Source organism: Verruconis gallopava (genome assembly GCF_000836295.1).
Source record: "Verruconis gallopava strain CBS 43764 unplaced genomic scaffold supercont1.10, whole genome shotgun sequence".
NCBI lineage: Eukaryota > Fungi > Ascomycota > Dothideomycetes > Venturiales > Sympoventuriaceae > Verruconis > Verruconis gallopava.
Genome location: NW_015622146.1, coordinates 104,827 through 122,500, shown reverse-complemented (window position 1 = coordinate 122,500; position 17,674 = coordinate 104,827). Strand labels below are relative to the sequence as shown.

General features: G+C 50.8%; 6 protein-coding genes across 7 annotated transcripts; 5 read left to right on the top strand and 1 right to left on the bottom strand.

Annotated features, from left to right (window-relative positions):
• Positions 1 to 56: 56 nt before the first annotated feature.
• Positions 57 to 1,597, top strand: PV09_03687 (uncharacterized protein). The gene is made up of 3 exons (XM_016356916.1): positions 57 to 360; positions 417 to 603; positions 663 to 1,597. Exons 1-3 carry the CDS (start codon positions 96 to 98, stop codon positions 1,417 to 1,419), a joined length of 1,209 nt encoding a protein of 402 aa, XP_016215005.1. The 5' UTR covers positions 57 to 95; the 3' UTR covers positions 1,420 to 1,597.
• Positions 1,598 to 2,111: 514 nt separating this feature from the next.
• PV09_03686 lies at positions 2,112 to 5,245 on the top strand. 2 transcript variants are annotated; one of them, XM_016356914.1, is made up of 4 exons: positions 2,112 to 2,438; positions 2,547 to 2,658; positions 2,707 to 3,047; positions 3,096 to 5,245. In XM_016356914.1, the coding sequence occupies exons 1-4, from the start codon at positions 2,206 to 2,208 to the stop codon at positions 5,035 to 5,037; spliced, it is 2,628 nt and encodes an 875-aa protein (XP_016215003.1). In that variant the 5' UTR covers positions 2,112 to 2,205; the 3' UTR covers positions 5,038 to 5,245. The 2 variants fall into 2 exon arrangements, with proteins under 2 accessions (XP_016215003.1, XP_016215004.1); XM_016356915.1 differs by having other exon boundaries at positions 2,112 to 2,658.
• Positions 5,246 to 5,654: 409 nt separating this feature from the next.
• On the top strand, positions 5,655 to 8,054 carry PV09_03685 (uncharacterized protein). Its single transcript, XM_016356913.1, has 2 exons — positions 5,655 to 6,320; positions 6,382 to 8,054. Exon 2 carries the CDS (start codon positions 6,396 to 6,398, stop codon positions 7,809 to 7,811), a length of 1,416 nt encoding a protein of 471 aa, XP_016215002.1. The 5' UTR covers positions 5,655 to 6,320; positions 6,382 to 6,395; the 3' UTR covers positions 7,812 to 8,054.
• A 131-nt stretch (positions 8,055 to 8,185) lies between these two features.
• PV09_03684 (uncharacterized protein) lies at positions 8,186 to 9,791 on the top strand. The gene is made up of 2 exons (XM_016356912.1): positions 8,186 to 8,489; positions 8,543 to 9,791. The coding sequence occupies exons 1-2, from the start codon at positions 8,393 to 8,395 to the stop codon at positions 9,649 to 9,651; spliced, it is 1,206 nt and encodes a 401-aa protein (XP_016215001.1). The 5' UTR covers positions 8,186 to 8,392; the 3' UTR covers positions 9,652 to 9,791.
• Positions 9,739 to 15,705, bottom strand: PV09_03683 (uncharacterized protein). Its single transcript, XM_016356911.1, has 2 exons — positions 15,453 to 15,705; positions 9,739 to 14,902 (listed from the first exon to the last, which is right to left on the bottom strand). Exon 2 carries the CDS (start codon positions 14,871 to 14,873, stop codon positions 9,909 to 9,911), a length of 4,965 nt encoding a protein of 1,654 aa, XP_016215000.1. The 5' UTR covers positions 14,874 to 14,902; positions 15,453 to 15,705; the 3' UTR covers positions 9,739 to 9,908.
• A 137-nt stretch (positions 15,706 to 15,842) lies between these two features.
• On the top strand, positions 15,843 to 17,594 carry PV09_03682 (uncharacterized protein). The gene is made up of 3 exons (XM_016356910.1): positions 15,843 to 15,946; positions 15,997 to 16,558; positions 16,622 to 17,594. The coding sequence occupies exons 1-3, from the start codon at positions 15,916 to 15,918 to the stop codon at positions 17,280 to 17,282; spliced, it is 1,254 nt and encodes a 417-aa protein (XP_016214999.1). The 5' UTR covers positions 15,843 to 15,915; the 3' UTR covers positions 17,283 to 17,594.
• Positions 17,595 to 17,674: the final 80 nt, after the last annotated feature.

Sequence of the window (17,674 nt, the reverse complement as noted above, 5' to 3'; positions counted from 1 at the left end):
GCACTAACCGCATTCGGCATCATTACTTTAAGATTTCCTTAAACTAGGACAGTTGTCTTACATCCTCTCTACTATTGTAAAATCTGCATCATGCTATGATCTTCTCATCTATACAGCTCAGATCCATTGCATCCGTACCCGCTAGACGCGTGAATCGATGTTTTCATGTCGCAACATTACGGCAAAAGACATGCGATCGCCTACGCGTGCTGTTCTGCGGATCCGATGACTTCAGCGTCGCTTCGCTACGGGCGCTACACCAAGAAATGGTGGATGGTTCGCCGGCCGACATAGACTCTATTGAAGTCGTTTGTCGACCCGGGAAGCGTACTGGGAGAGGCCTAAAGACTATCACCCATCGTAAGCACACTGGAAATTGGTCATAATGGCGTTCGAATGTTAAGCAGAAACAATAGCTCCGATCCGGGCTGTAGCGCAAGATCTTGGCCTTCGGCTCCATGAAATAGACACTTTCAGGCATTGGCAAGCTCCTCTTGACATCAATCTTGTCATTGCTGTCTCGTTTGGGCTGATGGTACCCCGTCGCATTCTGGAGGCTGCGAGATATGGCGGGTTAAATGTTCATCCCTCCATGCTACCTGAGTATGTGAAACGTTTTGGATAAGACTCGAAGCACGGGCATGAATCTGACGGGCACGCAGTCTTCGGGGCGCCGCACCTTTGCAGCACACTTTGTTGCAACACCGAAAATGGACCGGAGTGTCCGTCCAAACGCTGCATCCGACAAAATTTGATCATGGCGTCGTAATAAACCAGTCGCCATTTCCTGGTGTCCCTGTAGCTAAGGGAAGCTCAACTCTGGAGCTGCGAGACGTGCTTGCGCCACTGGGGGCTGAACTCCTGCTTCATACGCTCCGAAACAAGCTCTTCGTAGACCCTATCCAACCGGTGACGCTTTCAGAGGAGCAGATTCGCACTTTGACTGGGAATATGGGCATCGCTGCGGCCCCTAAAATCAGACCTGAAGATCGACAGCTGAAATGGGATGAAAAGCCGTCAATAGAGGATATCTTGCTACGGAGTCAAGTATTGGGACGGTTGTGGGATGTCACGACGTATTCCAAGGTCACCAGTGCCACCGAAACGAAGCGCATCATGTATGAGAATTGGACAGAACATAGGATCGAGGGCGACTACTTCGAACTTTCCGTTCAAAACGATCTCAGTCTCCTCATCCCTGTCGACACGCAGGAAGGCATTGATTCCGCTCGCCCTCTTCAGTTTGTTGTGCAACGCGAAGCAGACGAAAGCAAAGGCAGCTTTGATAAGGGCAGAAAGATTTACACGTCTGAGTTCACTGTTGAAGGAGGACCGAAGGGTGGCGGTGGAAAGGAACTGCTGCGCCAGATGATACGTCACCGTACGGACGGGTTATTTGGCAAGCTGCGCGTTCCGTAATTCGCCGTCGAAGGTATATATCACGAACAATCAAATGGCACGCCTCCGGGCACATCAGTCTGATGACGATCGCGGGCAATTTATGCTCGCGACCGGAGCAGACATGCCACCTGCAATAATTAAAAAAAATAATCTTCCACCAATCTTCCGGAACTTCCAGATGCAGGGGAGAGGCTGGATGAAGAGCGCCAAGACTGTGAGCTCGCGCCTCCTTTTGGATCCCAAAAAAATACGAATCGCATCTTGGAAAAAACTGATTTCCGTTGAAGTCTCTGTGCAGTTCGTACCCAAGCCGTACTCCAGCGTAGGTTCCACGTGTTCTGAGCGCGTTCGACGAGTGCAGAGGGTAGTTTCGTAAGCAAAGACAGGACGAGCTGTGCATGGCGCAGCGCAGCGCGAGCCAAGGCTTGCCGGCTACAGGGCTGGTCTCGCACGCCTGGAACCGAGCCGCAATGGGCGTGATAGGCAACGCAAAGGCTGGTGACTTGTTCTCGGGCTCGTGCGTCCAAATCGAGGCTTGTGTGACAGATGAGCAGCGTCTTTGGAGAGCGCGACAGCAGGGCGGGTTGACGTTGGAAGAAACGTTAGGAGACGTGGCGCTAAGCAAGCCACAGCGTAAGCGCGAGCCGGATTGGGCGCGAAAGTTTCAAAAAGTTCACACTCCTTGTGGCCCTTGCTCCAGCCAGCGTATTCTCGCATGTTCCTCTTTCCTGCCCGTAGACCGAAGACACCAAGCCGTCGACGATGCTTGTGCGGTAGCGAGCATCACGCAGCGCTCCTGTCGCCATGAGTGTGGAGCTTGCTCCGGGCTCCGTGCCCTTGAAGGAGGCCTCGAGCGAAGAGGTCATCGCCTGGGTCAGGGCCGCCATCGAGGCCAGTCATGAAGACGCGAGGAAGGCCGACGATGGGCCGACGAATGTTGAGCTCCAGCAGAACGGCGTCACCGTCGATCTGACGCACAAAAACATCGTGGAGCTGCCCGAGGAAGCGATTGAGATCATGAAGGTCGAGATCGAGAGGTGAGTCGGGCCAAATAACGTGACCGGCATCTGCTGTGCTCGGCCTACCCATCATTCCTGCAAAACACGGAATTGTGCTTGGTAGCCTTAATGTCTGATCCGTGCCAGGCTTGCAATATCCCACAATCGGCTTACTTCTTTCCCTCTGAAGCTGGCCGACTGTCGACGGCTCCGCTACCTCAATGTACGGTACAACGCACTCAAAGACGTGCCCAAAGCGGTAAGCTGTTCTCGGTACCGTTCGATGCTTATTGCCAATGTTTCCTAGATCCTACAACTCGAATCTTTGGAGATTCTGGACCTGAGCCGAAACCGCATCAAGGTTCTTCCCGAGGAAATCGGAAACTTGACATCATTAAAAGTACTTGCCATCTCGCGCAACCGTATCGAGAGGCTTCCGATAAGGCTATGTGAACTTAGTAGGCTTCAGTTGCTCAAATTTGATGACAATCCGCTGGTTTTCCCCCCTCCGGAGTCGTACTCCATGGATTCACTGCAGCCGAAGCCCACAGCGCCCGGAGAGCTAGAGGCGATTGTAACTGGCAAGATCAAACGAAGCCTCTACAAAGCGAGCAAGCGAGGTGCATCCAGCAAAGATCTTGACACCGAGTATGGCGACAAGCTGTTCTGATCATATGTTGACTAACATATCAACAGTTTTGACCCCGCCAAAACACCTCGACCAGCACCACGCAAGGGTTCTGGACGCTATCCAGTCAAGGCCAGCAGAGACGACATCGACCAGGCCGTGACTTCACCTCCAGACGCGCCTCCCGTTCCTTCTATTCCATCGAAGCATCAGATGCGATCGGATTTATCTGTTCGAGGCGTCAGCCGCAGTCAGCGAGGACTCAACGCCAGTACGGACGCGCCAATATTATGGTCTCCAAACTCTTCATTTGAACGCCAGACTCCTTCCGACTACTCCAATCAGCTCACCGGTTCGACGCTTCGATCAGATCATCGCTCTCATGCTATAATAACACCGAGGCTACCCCCCAGTTCCGCAAAGCTATCTGATTCATCTACCTTGATGACTTCACCAGACAGCTCTGATGGATCAGGTATGACAGCCATTCTCATGGGCCAGGGTGGAAATGTCGTTACCCAATTTCAGCCGAATCTTTCAAGGTCCATAGACTCTGCCCGAATCATCTCATTATGGACAAAAGCCATCGTTCACGGGTCGAGGGCCCTGCTAGCGTTCATCAAAATTCTAGAATACATTCGAGGAAGCGTCGTCAACGGAGAATGGGGCGAAGCGCAACTCACACGAGTTGATTCTCTCCTAAGATCATTGCGAAACGCACTACGAAGCCTAGAAGATCGACGCTTGCTGCTGCCCATCACCCAGACACCAAGGCAGATGAACCTCATAGGGAGATCGATCTCAAGCACACTGCTGCAAGTGTTTGATCTCACAGGGGTATCCCGAGCACTACTGCAAGACACACTCTCGAAGGTGGTAACGGACGATGTCATCACGAAGCTTCTCACCGTTTCCATCGCTTTGGGCGACAACACGGATCTAGCATCATGCATTGCAACTGCACAGTATCAGCTGATCAGTGCTCGTGTGGTGATGATGAAGGCAAGGGCCCTCTTACCATCTGAATTCTTTCAAAAGCTTGAAGCATCTCAAGCAAGTGTGGTAGCTCGTCGGCATTATGCTCCCTCGATGGGAGCCATTAGTACGAATGCATCTTCACTTGGAAACCCGTCAGTTAATACGGCTGTCTCTCTGGCCGTCCGTCCAGTGCAGAGTGCCACGCAGTCACCAGTTGGTCTAAGCGCAAGCAGTTCCGTCGTCGACTTCCCCAGCTCAATGAGCTTTGCGTCCTCGCCGACGGCAAGTGAGCCTCCTTTTAGCTCGTGGAGTAATCGTATGGTCGACCCTGAGGACGCTCGACGAACAGAAGTCCAGGATCTTCAATATACGAGACTGCTCAGCCTGCTCAACAGAGTCATACAGGCTTGCTTAAGCCCTGAGTATTCTGCGCTCAAATTCCTAACGGAGTGCATTCAAGACAAAGATCAACAGGTGCAAGCAAATCCCGGCGCTCCTGGTAACACGCCAATGGCATTAAGGATGTGGCATGAGACCGCCGAATCACTAACGAAGACCCTTGCAATGGTCGAAAAGGTCGTAGAATACCTTCCACTCGCCCCGACTGCCAAAGAGTTCAACGAAATGCAGCAGCTTCAAGAATACATTCGATTCATGATCTCGTTCTGGGGTGACTTCTGTGCCACTGTATCCTCGATCCGACGAGCAGGTTTGTGGAAGGGAATGCCAGGGATGATTCCTAAATACATGCAAATGATACACGTTCCGATTAAGGAGTTCTCAAAGTACCTCAAAGCAAGCCCCCAGTGGATGCATTTGGCGATGGACACGAGTGTGCTTCCAGGGCGAGAGCAGGTGATTGCCGCCCCCAACGGTGGCGAAATAGCACCGGAGACGCCCAGTGAGAGCTTTCCCCCCACGCCGTTGGGAGCAGCGTTGGGACCCGCGGCGGCAGCAGCAATGGCGAGACCGAATGCTGCCTTCATGTCCAGGTACGACCAATATGCAAGTGCGACGAATCGGAGGTACTAGATGTCAGTGAGGCAAAAGACTCGCCATTTGAAGATTGTAAAATTCTTATCACCTGTATGGGTATCGGATGGCACATTATATCTGCTGGTATCGGATAGTGCCCGTTGTACGGTTTTTGTGAAATGTCTAATTGCACACGCAAGCCATAGCATAGCGAAACACTGTATTTTCAAGATGCAATTAAATGCTTTACGCTCAGGTTATCGAATAGACGCTTGCAAGGCAATAAAGGGAGTTGGGGGTGGATTATTCTCGGTTTCTGCCGAAATTCTTGCGTCTGACCTTACTTTCTGTGGATGAGGTTTCGCAGGTGGCTTCATCATGTTGGTCATCTCCAAAAGTACCTGGCTTGGGAATGCGTAAGCGATCCCACGAAAAGCCAGCCCATTGGGCTCGTGGCTGGACAAAGAGAACCCTCGTCATCGGATGGACATATGCGGCTTGGACTGAAAAGTCACTTGCAAAAAAGAAAAAAGCTGTCACCGCGAGTGAAGTTGCCACAGTCCGGGTAGCCCTTGTGCGAGCGGATCAGTGGCGCGATGACGTAGCTGTCCATACTCATGTGGCTTTGAGGTTTCTTCAAGCCTGTTCATCCGATACGAAGGACAACCGTATACGTCAACGATCATCCAATGTCCCTGCGTCCTGCAAAATGATGCTTCAATGGCTCACGCCAACGAATTCTCAAGGATTGGTCGAAGGAGGTCGCGGACTGACGTCCGTGAGGTGAGTCAAGGCACGTGAGACAGGGTCTGGATGGGTCTTTGAAAATTCCATGTTCAAAAACATGCAGATTTCCCCTCGCATTCTTCAGCCTCCCAAGGTCACTGTCGATACCAGTCGGAGGGGTCTCCTCGGCCTGGCCGCCATTGCTTAAGGTGGCAAATTCTTGCTTTGACGGGCTAACCCTCATATTTTTCTTTATTTATCCGCTCTGCTACCGCGCCACAGATCCAGCAGACAGGGCTGATCAGTCCCTATAACACCATCTGCTGCACATACGCCATCGCAAGTCGTCTCCTAGGCACGTCGAGGCACGAAGACGAGCAATCGCAGGAGTATCAGCTCCCATGAGAAAGTGATGATCTCGTTCTGATACTCAGCTCCATTGTGTGTTCTGTGCCAAACCAACTTGGCGACTGCACGATTTGAGCCTTGTCAGTTCGGGGGTTTTTTTAACAGCGTTGTGTGCGCATACCGGGAACAACACCAGCATAACCCCCCACCAGTCGAGCCTGTCCCCTTGGTTCACCCTGTCCGTGCAGAAGTATAATCACCTTCAGGTTAGTTTTATTGCCGTCGATGCAGTTCGAAACAAGAAACTGTGCTCACGTCGTCAAAAAGGAGGGGCTGACACCATGAGTCCTGACTCCAAGACGAAGTTCCGTCAGTCCATGGACGACCTACCGGATGAACTGGCGTTGAAGGTCCTTTCGTACGCTGATCAAGCTACCCTTTACCACTGCATTCTGACATCGAAGCGGATCTATCGCATATCTCTTCCTTTGCTCTACCGCCAAGTTTCCCATCATATGTACTCGGAACCATCGAAAATCCAATCTGCAGTGAGAACACTGATCAAAAGACCTGAGCTAGCAAGCAAGGTCGAGATTGTTGCGCTGTGTGACCCTGTCCAGAACGATAACTTCTGGGACATCAAGAGCTGGACTGAATGGGCGAAGGAAAAGTACAACGCGACCCTACACGAGGATGATAAAGAACTGTTCGTGTCAGCCGCACGAAAATACCTTCATCTGAATGCGTCCCCAAGCCATGACGATGTTTGGACACGCGAGGAGACGCACGCAGCGCTTCTTATCGCCTTGTCGACGAATCTCAAGCTGTTGCACTTGGAGAACCCGACGACAAAAGACGAGCAGCCACGATTTGTTCTCGACCATCTGGTTCTATCAAGTTTGTTTCCTAAAATAAAGGAGCAAGCCATACTTCAGAATTTGACCACCTTGCATGCCGTGACTGCCCGTCTGGAAGGCGGCCAAGGTGGATTCCGTCTGTCGTCCATCGCACCGTTCTTTCATCTACCGAATCTCCGGCGTGTCGTAGGCATGGCATGCTTTGAGCCGGAAGATGACTTGTACCAAGATTTCGACTGTCCAGCCGGAACATCCAATGTGACCGACTTGAGCTTTATCCGGTCGTCCATCTGTCCAATAGGTCTCTCCCAAATGCTGAGCGCGTGCAAAGCCGTGGAAAGCTTCGACTGCGACTGGGCGGGACTCAGCGTCGGCTGGGTCGAAATCAACTTTCCATTGCTACGCAGCAACCTGGCCATGCATAAGGATACCATGAAAAGGTTGCGTTTGGACACTCGAAAGCACTATGACTCCTGGCCCGAGCGTGACGACGGCCTAGTGCCACCTCTGGGGGAAGAACTAAAGACTTTTACTGCTTTGAAAAAACTTGATGCGCCAGCGTCGGCACTGATCGGCTGGGACGAAGATGACGTTGGCGGCTATCACAGGCTCAGGGACGTCTTGCCACCGAACCTAGAGGAGCTCAAAATTAACGAGTACGCGCCAAGACTCGTCGAGGAGCTTGATGATTTCATTCCTCACTGTGCGGAACTGTACCCTAAGCTCAAGGTCCTCTGCATCTCGAGATCGGAACTCGAGCATGAAGAGAACGGCGACGCGGAAGAGCGACTCTTGGGGATATCAAGGGATCTGGCGCCAGCACTTAGAGTGCAATTTGAGGACGGAAGCGAAGTTGATCACTTCGAAGTCATGGGGAGCATTGGTAGCGCGAGCATATGAAGAGAACGCTGCGACGTGAATTGCATGAGTCAAAGCAAGGACTATGGTGTATATATGAGAGCGCGCTTGATTTCGTTACGAGTAGCTTGAAAATTCTCTAGACCATCTTCGCGTATGTCGACGGGCGTGTGGTACAAGGGGAAGATCACGTGAATATCCATTTCTCTGCTGTCAAATTGGGTTGTCTGGCACGTCTGCCTTGCGCAGTCGATCACTTCATTGCGTCATTTATAGTTGCGGCTTGGGACTTTGACGTCGCCGAACGTTTGCGCGGAAAGTCCCAGAAACCTCACGAATCTAACCCGGCTGACATAAGGTGCCTTTCCCCACATGGTGCAGCGTGGCAGGACACCGGCTAATTCATACCCCATTCACTGCCCCCCACTTCTAGGCACCGAACATTCGAAAGATGAGAAGTCGAGAAAGCTTGACTCCGAGGTACAGGAATGAGCTGGATAGCGTGTAGCGATTCTTTGTTGATTTAAACACAACGCCCCGTTCCGCCCGTTGCATTTGTTTACGTAGACATTGACGTAGACGTATATACTATTCTAATTGAAGAATCATTATATGCCCGTAATATGACCTTGGCGGCAGCAGAGAAAGCCTTTGCGGAGGCAACCGACCCTTCTTCAAGTAAGCTACATGCAGCTATTCTCGCCGGTGTAGATAAAAATGGTACGATTTGCGGACATGAAGATGCCATGCTGTTCAGCTTACCCTTCTGTTAGGCAAGAAAATATACAGCAAGACGTTTGGGCGAATGGGTATCGCGCCGGATGCACCGCCGCTCAAAGGGGACGCGGTGATGAAAGTGGCCTCATGCACCAAGTTGATCACGAGCATTGCCGCTCTGCAGTGCGTCGATCGCGGCCTGATAGGTCTCGACGACAGCGTGTTCAACGTCCTGCCGGAACTCAGTAAACTAGAAGTTGTCAGCTCGGACGATGAAGGCAAGACGCTGAAGCTCAGCCCGCCGAACAAGCCTATAACCATCAGGCAGCTTCTCACCCACTCTAGTGGGTTGGCCTACGGGGCCTTGTCCCCGTTGATCGTGGCATATCGGAATCAAAATGGTCTTGGGGAGTCTGAATCGTATCCCATCTCGGGCACGGTCGCCGAGTGCTACTCTAATCCCCTGGCCTTCCACCCGGGAGAAGGATGGGTCTACGGACCTGGTCTGGACTGGGCAGGGCAGCTTGTTCGCCGGTTGAATAACAACATCACCCTTGAACAATACTTTGTGGACAACATCTTCAAGCCAGTGGGTGCTCCTGCGCCATATCCGACGTTCAACCTCAGCGAACACCCGGAGCTGAAAGCGAACCTGCTCGAGTGCGCAAATCGCACTGCAGAGGGGGGGTTGGAGCCTGTCTCCGCCCCGTTTGGCGATATGCCAAAGGACGAGCATGGCGGTTCTGGCCTGGCCCTGACCACGGACCACTATCTTGCCGTACAAGCAGATCTGTTGAGTGACAGCCCGAAACTGCTTAGCAAAGAGATGATTTCGGCCTTATTCTCGCCGCAGCTGGAGGAAGGTTCGGCAGCTCAAAAGGGCCTTGAAGCATGGTCGCTCATCTTCGCGCCGATGACCGGTGGTGAGGTCGGTATGCCTGGCGTTAACTATGGTTTAGGTGGCTGTCTGTTCACAAAGGGTATTCCCAATACTGGAACTCCTCCAGGAACGTTGATGTGGGGTGGTTTCACAAATCCAGTATGGCAGATTAACCGAGAGAAGGGCATTGCTGGTTGGCTTGGTGTACAGCAGCTTCCACCTGGCGATCCTACCTTTGTCGCCTTGGGAAAGATTTTTTGGACGGATTTCTGGGCTACATTCTAGACCAAGAGTGAGGATAATCTTTCTCCTTGAGCGGAATGCATATTGCCAGGCTTTCAGAGGATGCAAAATTGCGCTTTTGAAATCAACCACGCATCCTCGCATTTCTTTGCATACTTTCCCTCGACAATCCGACTTCATTACGTTTTGACTAGTTCGTTGCTTATGCTGGGCCTCGGCCACACGAAATTCCGAAATTCTCCATGATTGATACTAATGCAGACTACAAACTTGATTGTCCAAGTTTTAATATGGAAGATCTATCCGTCAGGGAGCAACGCCTTGAACCAATTCCTCGACTTCCCTCTCACAGCACTGGGCACCTCCAAAACAAGCCTTTTCCCTTTTCTAGACGTTAAATCGGTCACAAATCCAGGCACAAGCTCCTGCGGAAGACCTAGTGCCTCCTGCCATGTATCTACTTGCTTTTCAGGAGCGCTTGCTGTGACTTCAAGAGCTGTGACATCAATATCTGCTGCATAGATATTGCTGTCGTCTCGCACTCTTCTCCGCTTCCGCGGAGAGCTATTCTTCCTCGATGAACCTGCGTCCGAAGAAATAGATTCGAGTGACACAGCGTTGGAGGGGATTACACGCAGTTGGCTTTGCTCTCCATATGGACGATAGACCGTGATTGCGTTCGGACGCCGATACGGAAGACCAAGCATTTGTCGCCTATTTGGCCTTGTTCCTATTTCCTTCAATTTGCCTACTGAATCCAGCAACACATGGCTAGAATGATGTTCAGGCCAATGTGCGAAAAAGTCTTTGACTTCAAAATTCTTTTGGGCTAATTTCGCGGCGTCGCTAGCGGCCTCTTGTGCACATATCGTTGGCAACAAGTCCAAAAGATCCTGTTCTTCAGCATTTGCTTTTTTCGATGTTTCCAGCAACTCGTCAAGCGGATCCGGACTGAAAGGACGAGGCTCATCCTTTTCAGGTTTACTCACGGGTAACGCCTTTAATAGCGACAATTCTTCATCGTCTGTGTTAACATAGCTTGAGAACGTGGATAATACAAACAAGCCTTGATCTCTTTGGCGAGCGGTTTCCTGTGAATCTGGAATCTTCATTCTTGAGGCAGAAAGGGTGGTTCTTGTTGTCAGCGGCGGATCTTCTATGGACGTTTTCATCGACCGAAGAGCCAGCATATTATTCTTGCGTGCAGCTCGCAATCCCAGTTGACTTTTTGATGATTTGGGCGATTTCCATGTTGACGCTAATGTTGTTGTTTGCGATTTCGTTGCCGGTGATTCTTCTCGTTGCAGACTCCTCGACTGAATAGTGTCTAGACCTTCAAGGCCACGTTTACGTGGCGATAAGCCGCCCTCATTTCTAAGAACGTGTGGGTGTTCTGCAAGATGTTGAAGCCATCTTTCTCGTAAAAGCGCCAGATGCGTAGGACTCAAAAATTTGCCAGACGAAGTGTCAGCGTAATAGACAGTGTACGTCTTCTTGTTAGAATGGTCAATTTGTGTTGATTTAGCAAGAACACCTCTTGAAACATGCGTAGAGCACTGTGCCGCAAGGCTGTTGTAAAAGCTATCAATATGAGACTGATTCTTAAGGTGGCTGAGCTGGGGGAACATCCTTTGAACAAATTCGAATATGGCCTTGGACGTCATTCGAGGTAGATCCACATTATCGCCGTGCATACGTCTTGGTTCAATGTACAAAGCAAGCAAAAGTAATTCTCGGAAAGTGAAATCAGTGACCAACTTAATTGGTTTACTAGCATGCCGAGTTGTCGTTTGATTGGGCTCTGACGACTGCGATGGTCGATCTTCGCCATCGCTTAGCTTACGTGTATTCTTAGATGCCTCGCGCTCGAATACTTTGGCTGGATTTTCCCCATTCAAAAGCTCGTCGGGCGCTTCAGGCGATTTTTCCAGGTCTGAGAGCTCGCTTGATTCGGAAAGATCTCCTGCTTCACGGTTGTGCTCAGCAGTGTCGGCCAATGGAACGTTCTTAATCAGTTGAAATGATACTTCGTTCGTGCGAGCCTCATTCTGTGTCGTAAGTCTTCCGAATGACTCAATCCTCGAGCAGGAATCCCTGCGGAATTCAGAATTGCGCTTTTCCTCTACAGGGGAGGAGCTCCTTCTCCTCGTAGCCACATCGCCTGGCTTCGTTGGAGTCACATTTTCGTTGACGTAACCCTGTTCGTTATTGTCTTTGCTGTCAATGCCAGTCAACTTTTCAGACGCTGTAGGTAGGACGCCTTGAGCAGACTGCGAAGTTCCTGTAATTAATATATCAGCATTCCCACCATGAACGTGATCCATTTGCTGTCTAGTGAGTAGCTGCCCTTCGAAAAGACGATGATCGCCATTTTCATGTCGCCATCCTGGCGTGTTCGTTAAAGGGCCTCGATTTTGCAGCGGAATTTCATGAAAATACTTTTCATCCTTCGACCTGAGTTGGCCGAACGCCCACACAATAGCATTGTGGAGCCATTTTGACCTTTCTACGGGAGAGTGTCCGTCTCCTAGTGCCCGGAGACTCAAGTATAGTTCGCGGGCCTCGGGCTCGAGCTCTTGGAGTCTGCCTTTAAGGGCGGCCCATTGAGATACTGCCTCGTTTAAATACTGCTCAACTTCATGAAGTAGAATAGTTCGTTCACCAGCTTTGCCTTTGATGAGATGGGCATATCTTGTTTCTGAATAGTCGGAAATCTCTGAAACATGCGGCTCAATCAGTGATGATGGATTGTTAGCATCCGCTTTATCCTTTGCTGGTCTACCTTGTGCTTCTCGTATATTTTTGTCTGTCAAGGGAAGTGAACCAGTAATTTCTTCACTCGACGGTTTTCCTTCGCTTATAGAATGAGCTTCGTTCGACACAACAGTTTTTCGTGCGGCAGCTGATTGTCTCGACATATGATTATTTCGTTTCAACCTATCCTGCTGCTCTGGCGTATCAGGTAAGGTTTCCGTCAATTTCTTCGCAGGCTCTTTTGCGTGGTGGATATCGTTTTCACCAAAGCCGTCAGCAACTGCAATATGCTTTATGGGCCGTTGCCCGACAGCAACAATAAAAGCCTCCACATCCCCGCTTGTCATGTTCAGAGGCACCAATCTCGCAGACTTATTCCTCTCTTGACGTTCCTCAATGAATTTCTCGAGCGTTGCAAGGCATTGATTCGCATTGTCGAAGCGATTGAGTATTGTCTTTAGATTCGACAACGCTCTGAGGAGTTTGATACAATATCTCCTAGGACGCAGAGTATGATCGACCAGATCCCATGGACATTTTCCAAAGAGCTTGTACAAATCTTCGCAGTGATTGAGCTTCTCATTTCGAAATCCGCCGTCTTGAAAAGGGCTCTCGCACCCCGCAAGCTCGAAATGACGACTCCAGCCACGAACCCCTGTAGGCTTGAACTTAAGATCCGCGTCATGTTCGTGTTGCTCTAGACTTGAGGCTGTCTTTTGCTTAAGCTTCACGTCCTGTGGTAGCTTTCTCTCATTGCTTGGCGACGTTCCATCGGCACGAGGTCCACTACTTGAACTGATCTGCGTTGACTCGAAAAGCGCTGGGCCGCCAGGTAATTGTTCGCACTGTATTCCAGACGAGACAGGGTAAGCAGTAGACCTTTCCAGCGAACGTATAGTCGTCTGTGATTCAACCGGACTTGACTGCGTCTTTGATTCTCCATGGCCTTCACCCGGTTTTGCAGCCGCATCTATTTTGAATTTTGACAATGGTGTTGAAGTGATTAACTCACTCTGAGGAAACTCAGTCAGATCATCGCTCAGATCCATCGAGGCTTCTGTCTCCGAGCCCTTTGAAGCAGGTCGAGACGGCAGATGTGCAATTCCCAGCTGTCGGACAGGAGAGGATGTAGGAGCATTGCTCCAATCGCGGAATCGAATGCCGTTGACAAAGGCATTACCGCCAGGCTTGATTTCTGCATCACGCAACAACACTGGCCTTTCTGGAAAAGGTAATGAGGGCCTTGCCCGAGCTTGCGTCGGCATATTGCTCGAAGGCGTGGGAACAAGTTCATAGCAAGTATTTCGCTCTTCATGTGGTATATGGCGCGTTGCATCCCAACTCCTTTCTAACGTCGACGAAACATTTGTTCTCGAGTTTTCCGAAGCCTGCTTGGTATCTTGATTCTGAGCTACCCCATCTGGCTTAGGGGTTTTTTCGTATGACTGAGACGGGTACAGAGGATTACAAGCGGCTGTGTTGCTGCCAGCAGCAGCACCTGGCCCTTTGGTCGTGCGAAGTTTCCTAGCCTCTCTCTTTACACATCTCAAACATGTCCACCCAAGGGCAGAATGGATTGAATCCTTCTTGCATTGTTCATGAAAACTCCTCTGGCACTCGTTGCAGAACAACGTTGGGTTATTAGTAAGCGGGAACCGACAATTGATACACTTTCCGCTAGATGGTGCTACAGAAGATATCTCGGACGGTGTTGCCGCGCCATTCGATGATGCATGGCCTGAAGAGTGGAGTGCATCTAGAGAAGAAAGTGAATCCCCAAGTATTGCTGCCACATTGGAGAAACTTTTGTTTTCGAATACGGGTGAACTCAAAGATGAGTGACCATCGTCCCGCGTACTGACTCTAGGCTTGACTATGAGTGATGCTGGCGGCGCATGTGCATTCGGTCGTGGAGGATGCCAACTTTGCGGATCACGTGCTGTGTACATTTGCTCAGTCTGTTGAAACGTCTGATATTTCAGCATCGCTTTCGGTGCCGTCGGTATTGGCCTGCTGCTTTGTCTTGGTGCTGACGGGTTCGTTACCAGGTCTTCACGCCGAAGACTCGCTTTCAGTGGACCGTATGGCGACGGCCGATGTGCAGCATCGTATCCTAGCTGACTTAATTGCGCATCAAAAGACTCCGAACGCGAATAACGGGTGCGCATGCTTGGAGCTGAGTTGACAGGGTAACGAGCCTTGTCTCGGCCCACTGTGATATGCTCTGATCTAGGATATCTGGACTTTATGTTTGTGGAATGTGCATAATTCTGGTGACTTTGAATCTGCGGGTCAAGCCTCGGACGTTTAGGGGCAGGCGGTGAGATTGGACGTGAGGAGTTGTGAATGCTGCTGTCAAACCTTCTCTTTGTTGCTTTCCATTCATCGAAACGAGGTGAAATAAGGAGAGGCGGAATAACGCCCTTTGCAAATGACAAGGCGTTCGCCTCGGTGAATAAAGGCCTCGATGCTTCTCCACTGATTATTGAACTGACGGAGGATTGCGACATGGTTGGCAGTTTCTCGCACAACTCGTGACCTGTTGTATAGCCATCAGTTTCTTGACCAGTCAAAGATTCAAAGAAGCGCATAGGCGGAGTATATTCGTTGATCAGATCTTTTCAGTTTTTAATTTTTGATCCGCATCTGGCACACGGCAACGGCTTCATGAAAAAGCCAACATGCAGTCCGGCCAAACTCCCCTCCGCTCGATCTCGTAGCTTGGTCATAGAGATTCGTGCTTGAACGCCCTTGCCATTAGCCGTGGCCCACTCGTTCAAGACCGTGGCTCCAAATCGGGCATTTTTTATCTACACCGCAAAAGTTCCCATGCCAACCTGGCGATATGGAGAAGACATAGGTGAGTAAGCGGTATGTGTTGGTACCAAAAACCCTAACCTGATCGAGTCTCCTCAGGGAGCCGGCATGGGACGCTGTTGATCCATGTCCTTGCAAAACCTGAAGCGTGTTGGAAATAATTGCCATCGGCCCTTTTACCTTTTGTTCATCATATCTTGGTGTCGAGAACGCACCAGGAACGAGCTAATTAGGGAGAAGAGGTCCTGCAAATACATATCACGATAACTTACCCAGATGACGTGCGCGATATTGCCACAAACATTTGCCTCAGACCACAAGGGTTTTCCCCTCATGCATCAGTTGATGTTGTTTTGAACATGTGGGGGAAGGGGGGTCCCTTGTGTGATCATGGCATACACACCAAAGTTGAGGGCGTTTGGCGCAAAGTTTAAGCCCCTGGTAAGACTCAATAGATATTTTCAGGACCGTGAAGTTACAAGAGGCCCTGAGTAATTTTGTCATGTCGCGAAGTGGACGAGAAAGGTCAAGACGAGAGATGCTGGTCAGAGAGTGAAGTGTGCTTAAGTTTACCTGGCAAGATCAACGCTAAGATAAGATAAGCGCTCTTGATCAGCAAATAAGCGAACTCGCAGGAAAAAAAAAGTTTCACCCCAGCCTGCCACAAATGAATGCTTCGTTCTACACACCAAAAGACTTGAAAAACTCGAACGACTGCATGTCAATTGTCCCACAATGTCAAAAGAATCCGCTCCGAAGCGCAAATGTATGACTGCTCTGCTCGCTTTTGTACCATTGACTTATGAAATAATGCAGCTTCGACCAAAGATGGCCGTCCAACAAAGAAGCTCAAATCCGACGACAAGGCGAAGACAAAGGATAAGCCTGTGAACGAGAAGCTAAAGGCGGCTTCCGACGCCAAAAGATCTCGAAAACGTGCTGCGGACTTCATCGAGGAAGAGGCTGCGGCCGTCGTTGAGCCGGCTGGGGATAGCCCCAAGCAAAAGAAAGCAAGGACCTCAAAGAAGGTTGAGATTGTTGAGCCCACACCTACCACCATATCCAAAACGAAAGCCAAGAAGGAAGAGAAAGCCGCTTCGAAGGAAGCGAAGAAATCCAAAGACATGGCCTCGAAGAGGAAGGCGTCATCGGAAGAGGAGGAGAAGATTGCGTTGCCTTCTTCTGAGGACGAGGAAGAAGACGTGGCAGCCCTGCTAGCAGGCTTCTCCAGTGACGAAGGCGAAGGCGACGATGTGGAGGAAGGTGTGCCGCTTGATCAAATCCCAGACGCGAAGATGGACAAGAAGTCCAAGAAGGCACTCGAGAAGGCCAGTGAAAAGGCCGCTGAGGAGGACAGACCGGGAACCATCTACGTCGGGTATGTACATCTCATCAAAGTACGATCTCAAGCCGTGCAAATGTGTTAACTCGATCGCACCAGCCGAATTCCGCACGGTTTCTACGAACCACAGATGCGTTCCTACTTTACCCAGTTTGGGACGGTTCTCAACCTTCGACTAGCTCGTAACAAGAAGACCGGCTCCTCGAAGCACTACGCTTTCGTTCAATTCGCGTCATCCGAGGTTGCAGACATAGTCGCACGTACCATGAACAACTACCTCATGTTCGGGCACATCCTCAAGGTGCGCGTCGTGCCCGACGAGCAAATACACCCCGAGATGTGGAAAGGTGCGAACAAGAGATTCAAGGTTATACCGAGGGGGATGCTGGAACGAAAGGAAATGGAAAAGAGCAAAGGCCGGGCGTATTGGAAGGGCAAAGTGGACAAGGAGAAGGAAAAGAGAGAGAAGAAGAGGAAGGAGATGATGGCGCTGGGGTACGAGTATGTCCCACCAGCTCTGAAGAGCGTGGACGACGTGCCGATGAAGGAGGTCAAGGCTGATGCTGGCGCGAAGAGCGCTCAGCAGAAGGAGGAGGCACCGCTGAAGGCAATCGCAGACGCACCCGCCGAAGTCGACGAAGTGCAGGTCGAAGTCGAGAAGGCCATCGCCGCAAAGAAGACGTCGTCGACGACGACGTCGAAGAAGAAGAAGGAGAAGGAGAAAGTTAACGCCAAGGCGGCGAAGAAGTCGAAGGCTTAGACGAGCCGCATCAACGTCGTAGCGACACTGAATTTCAAAGGGGTTTTCTTTTCTTTTCGTCTCTCCCCTTCTTGGCCCCCTGGGGTCCCTACATCACCGCGTCAATATTCTCCGCCCTCCCCCCGTTCGCTGTCCCTACGAGACAGCCTTCCGTGCTCTTCCACTTTCCGGGCGCGACTGCAGAGTCGCAATGCAACCGTCGACGTAGCAGCCCGGGGGCAGCTTTTTATTTTCCCGAACGTGCCGTTGACCTCACCCTGCGCGTGCGGTCCTCGGCCCGTTGTTCTTGAATTCCATGCCAGCACGAAAGGTCGACAAAAAGAAAAAGATGGAAAGGTTCAGACAGAAAAAAAAAAGGGCCGCAGGCAGAGTGTCAAAACACATTTCCCTTT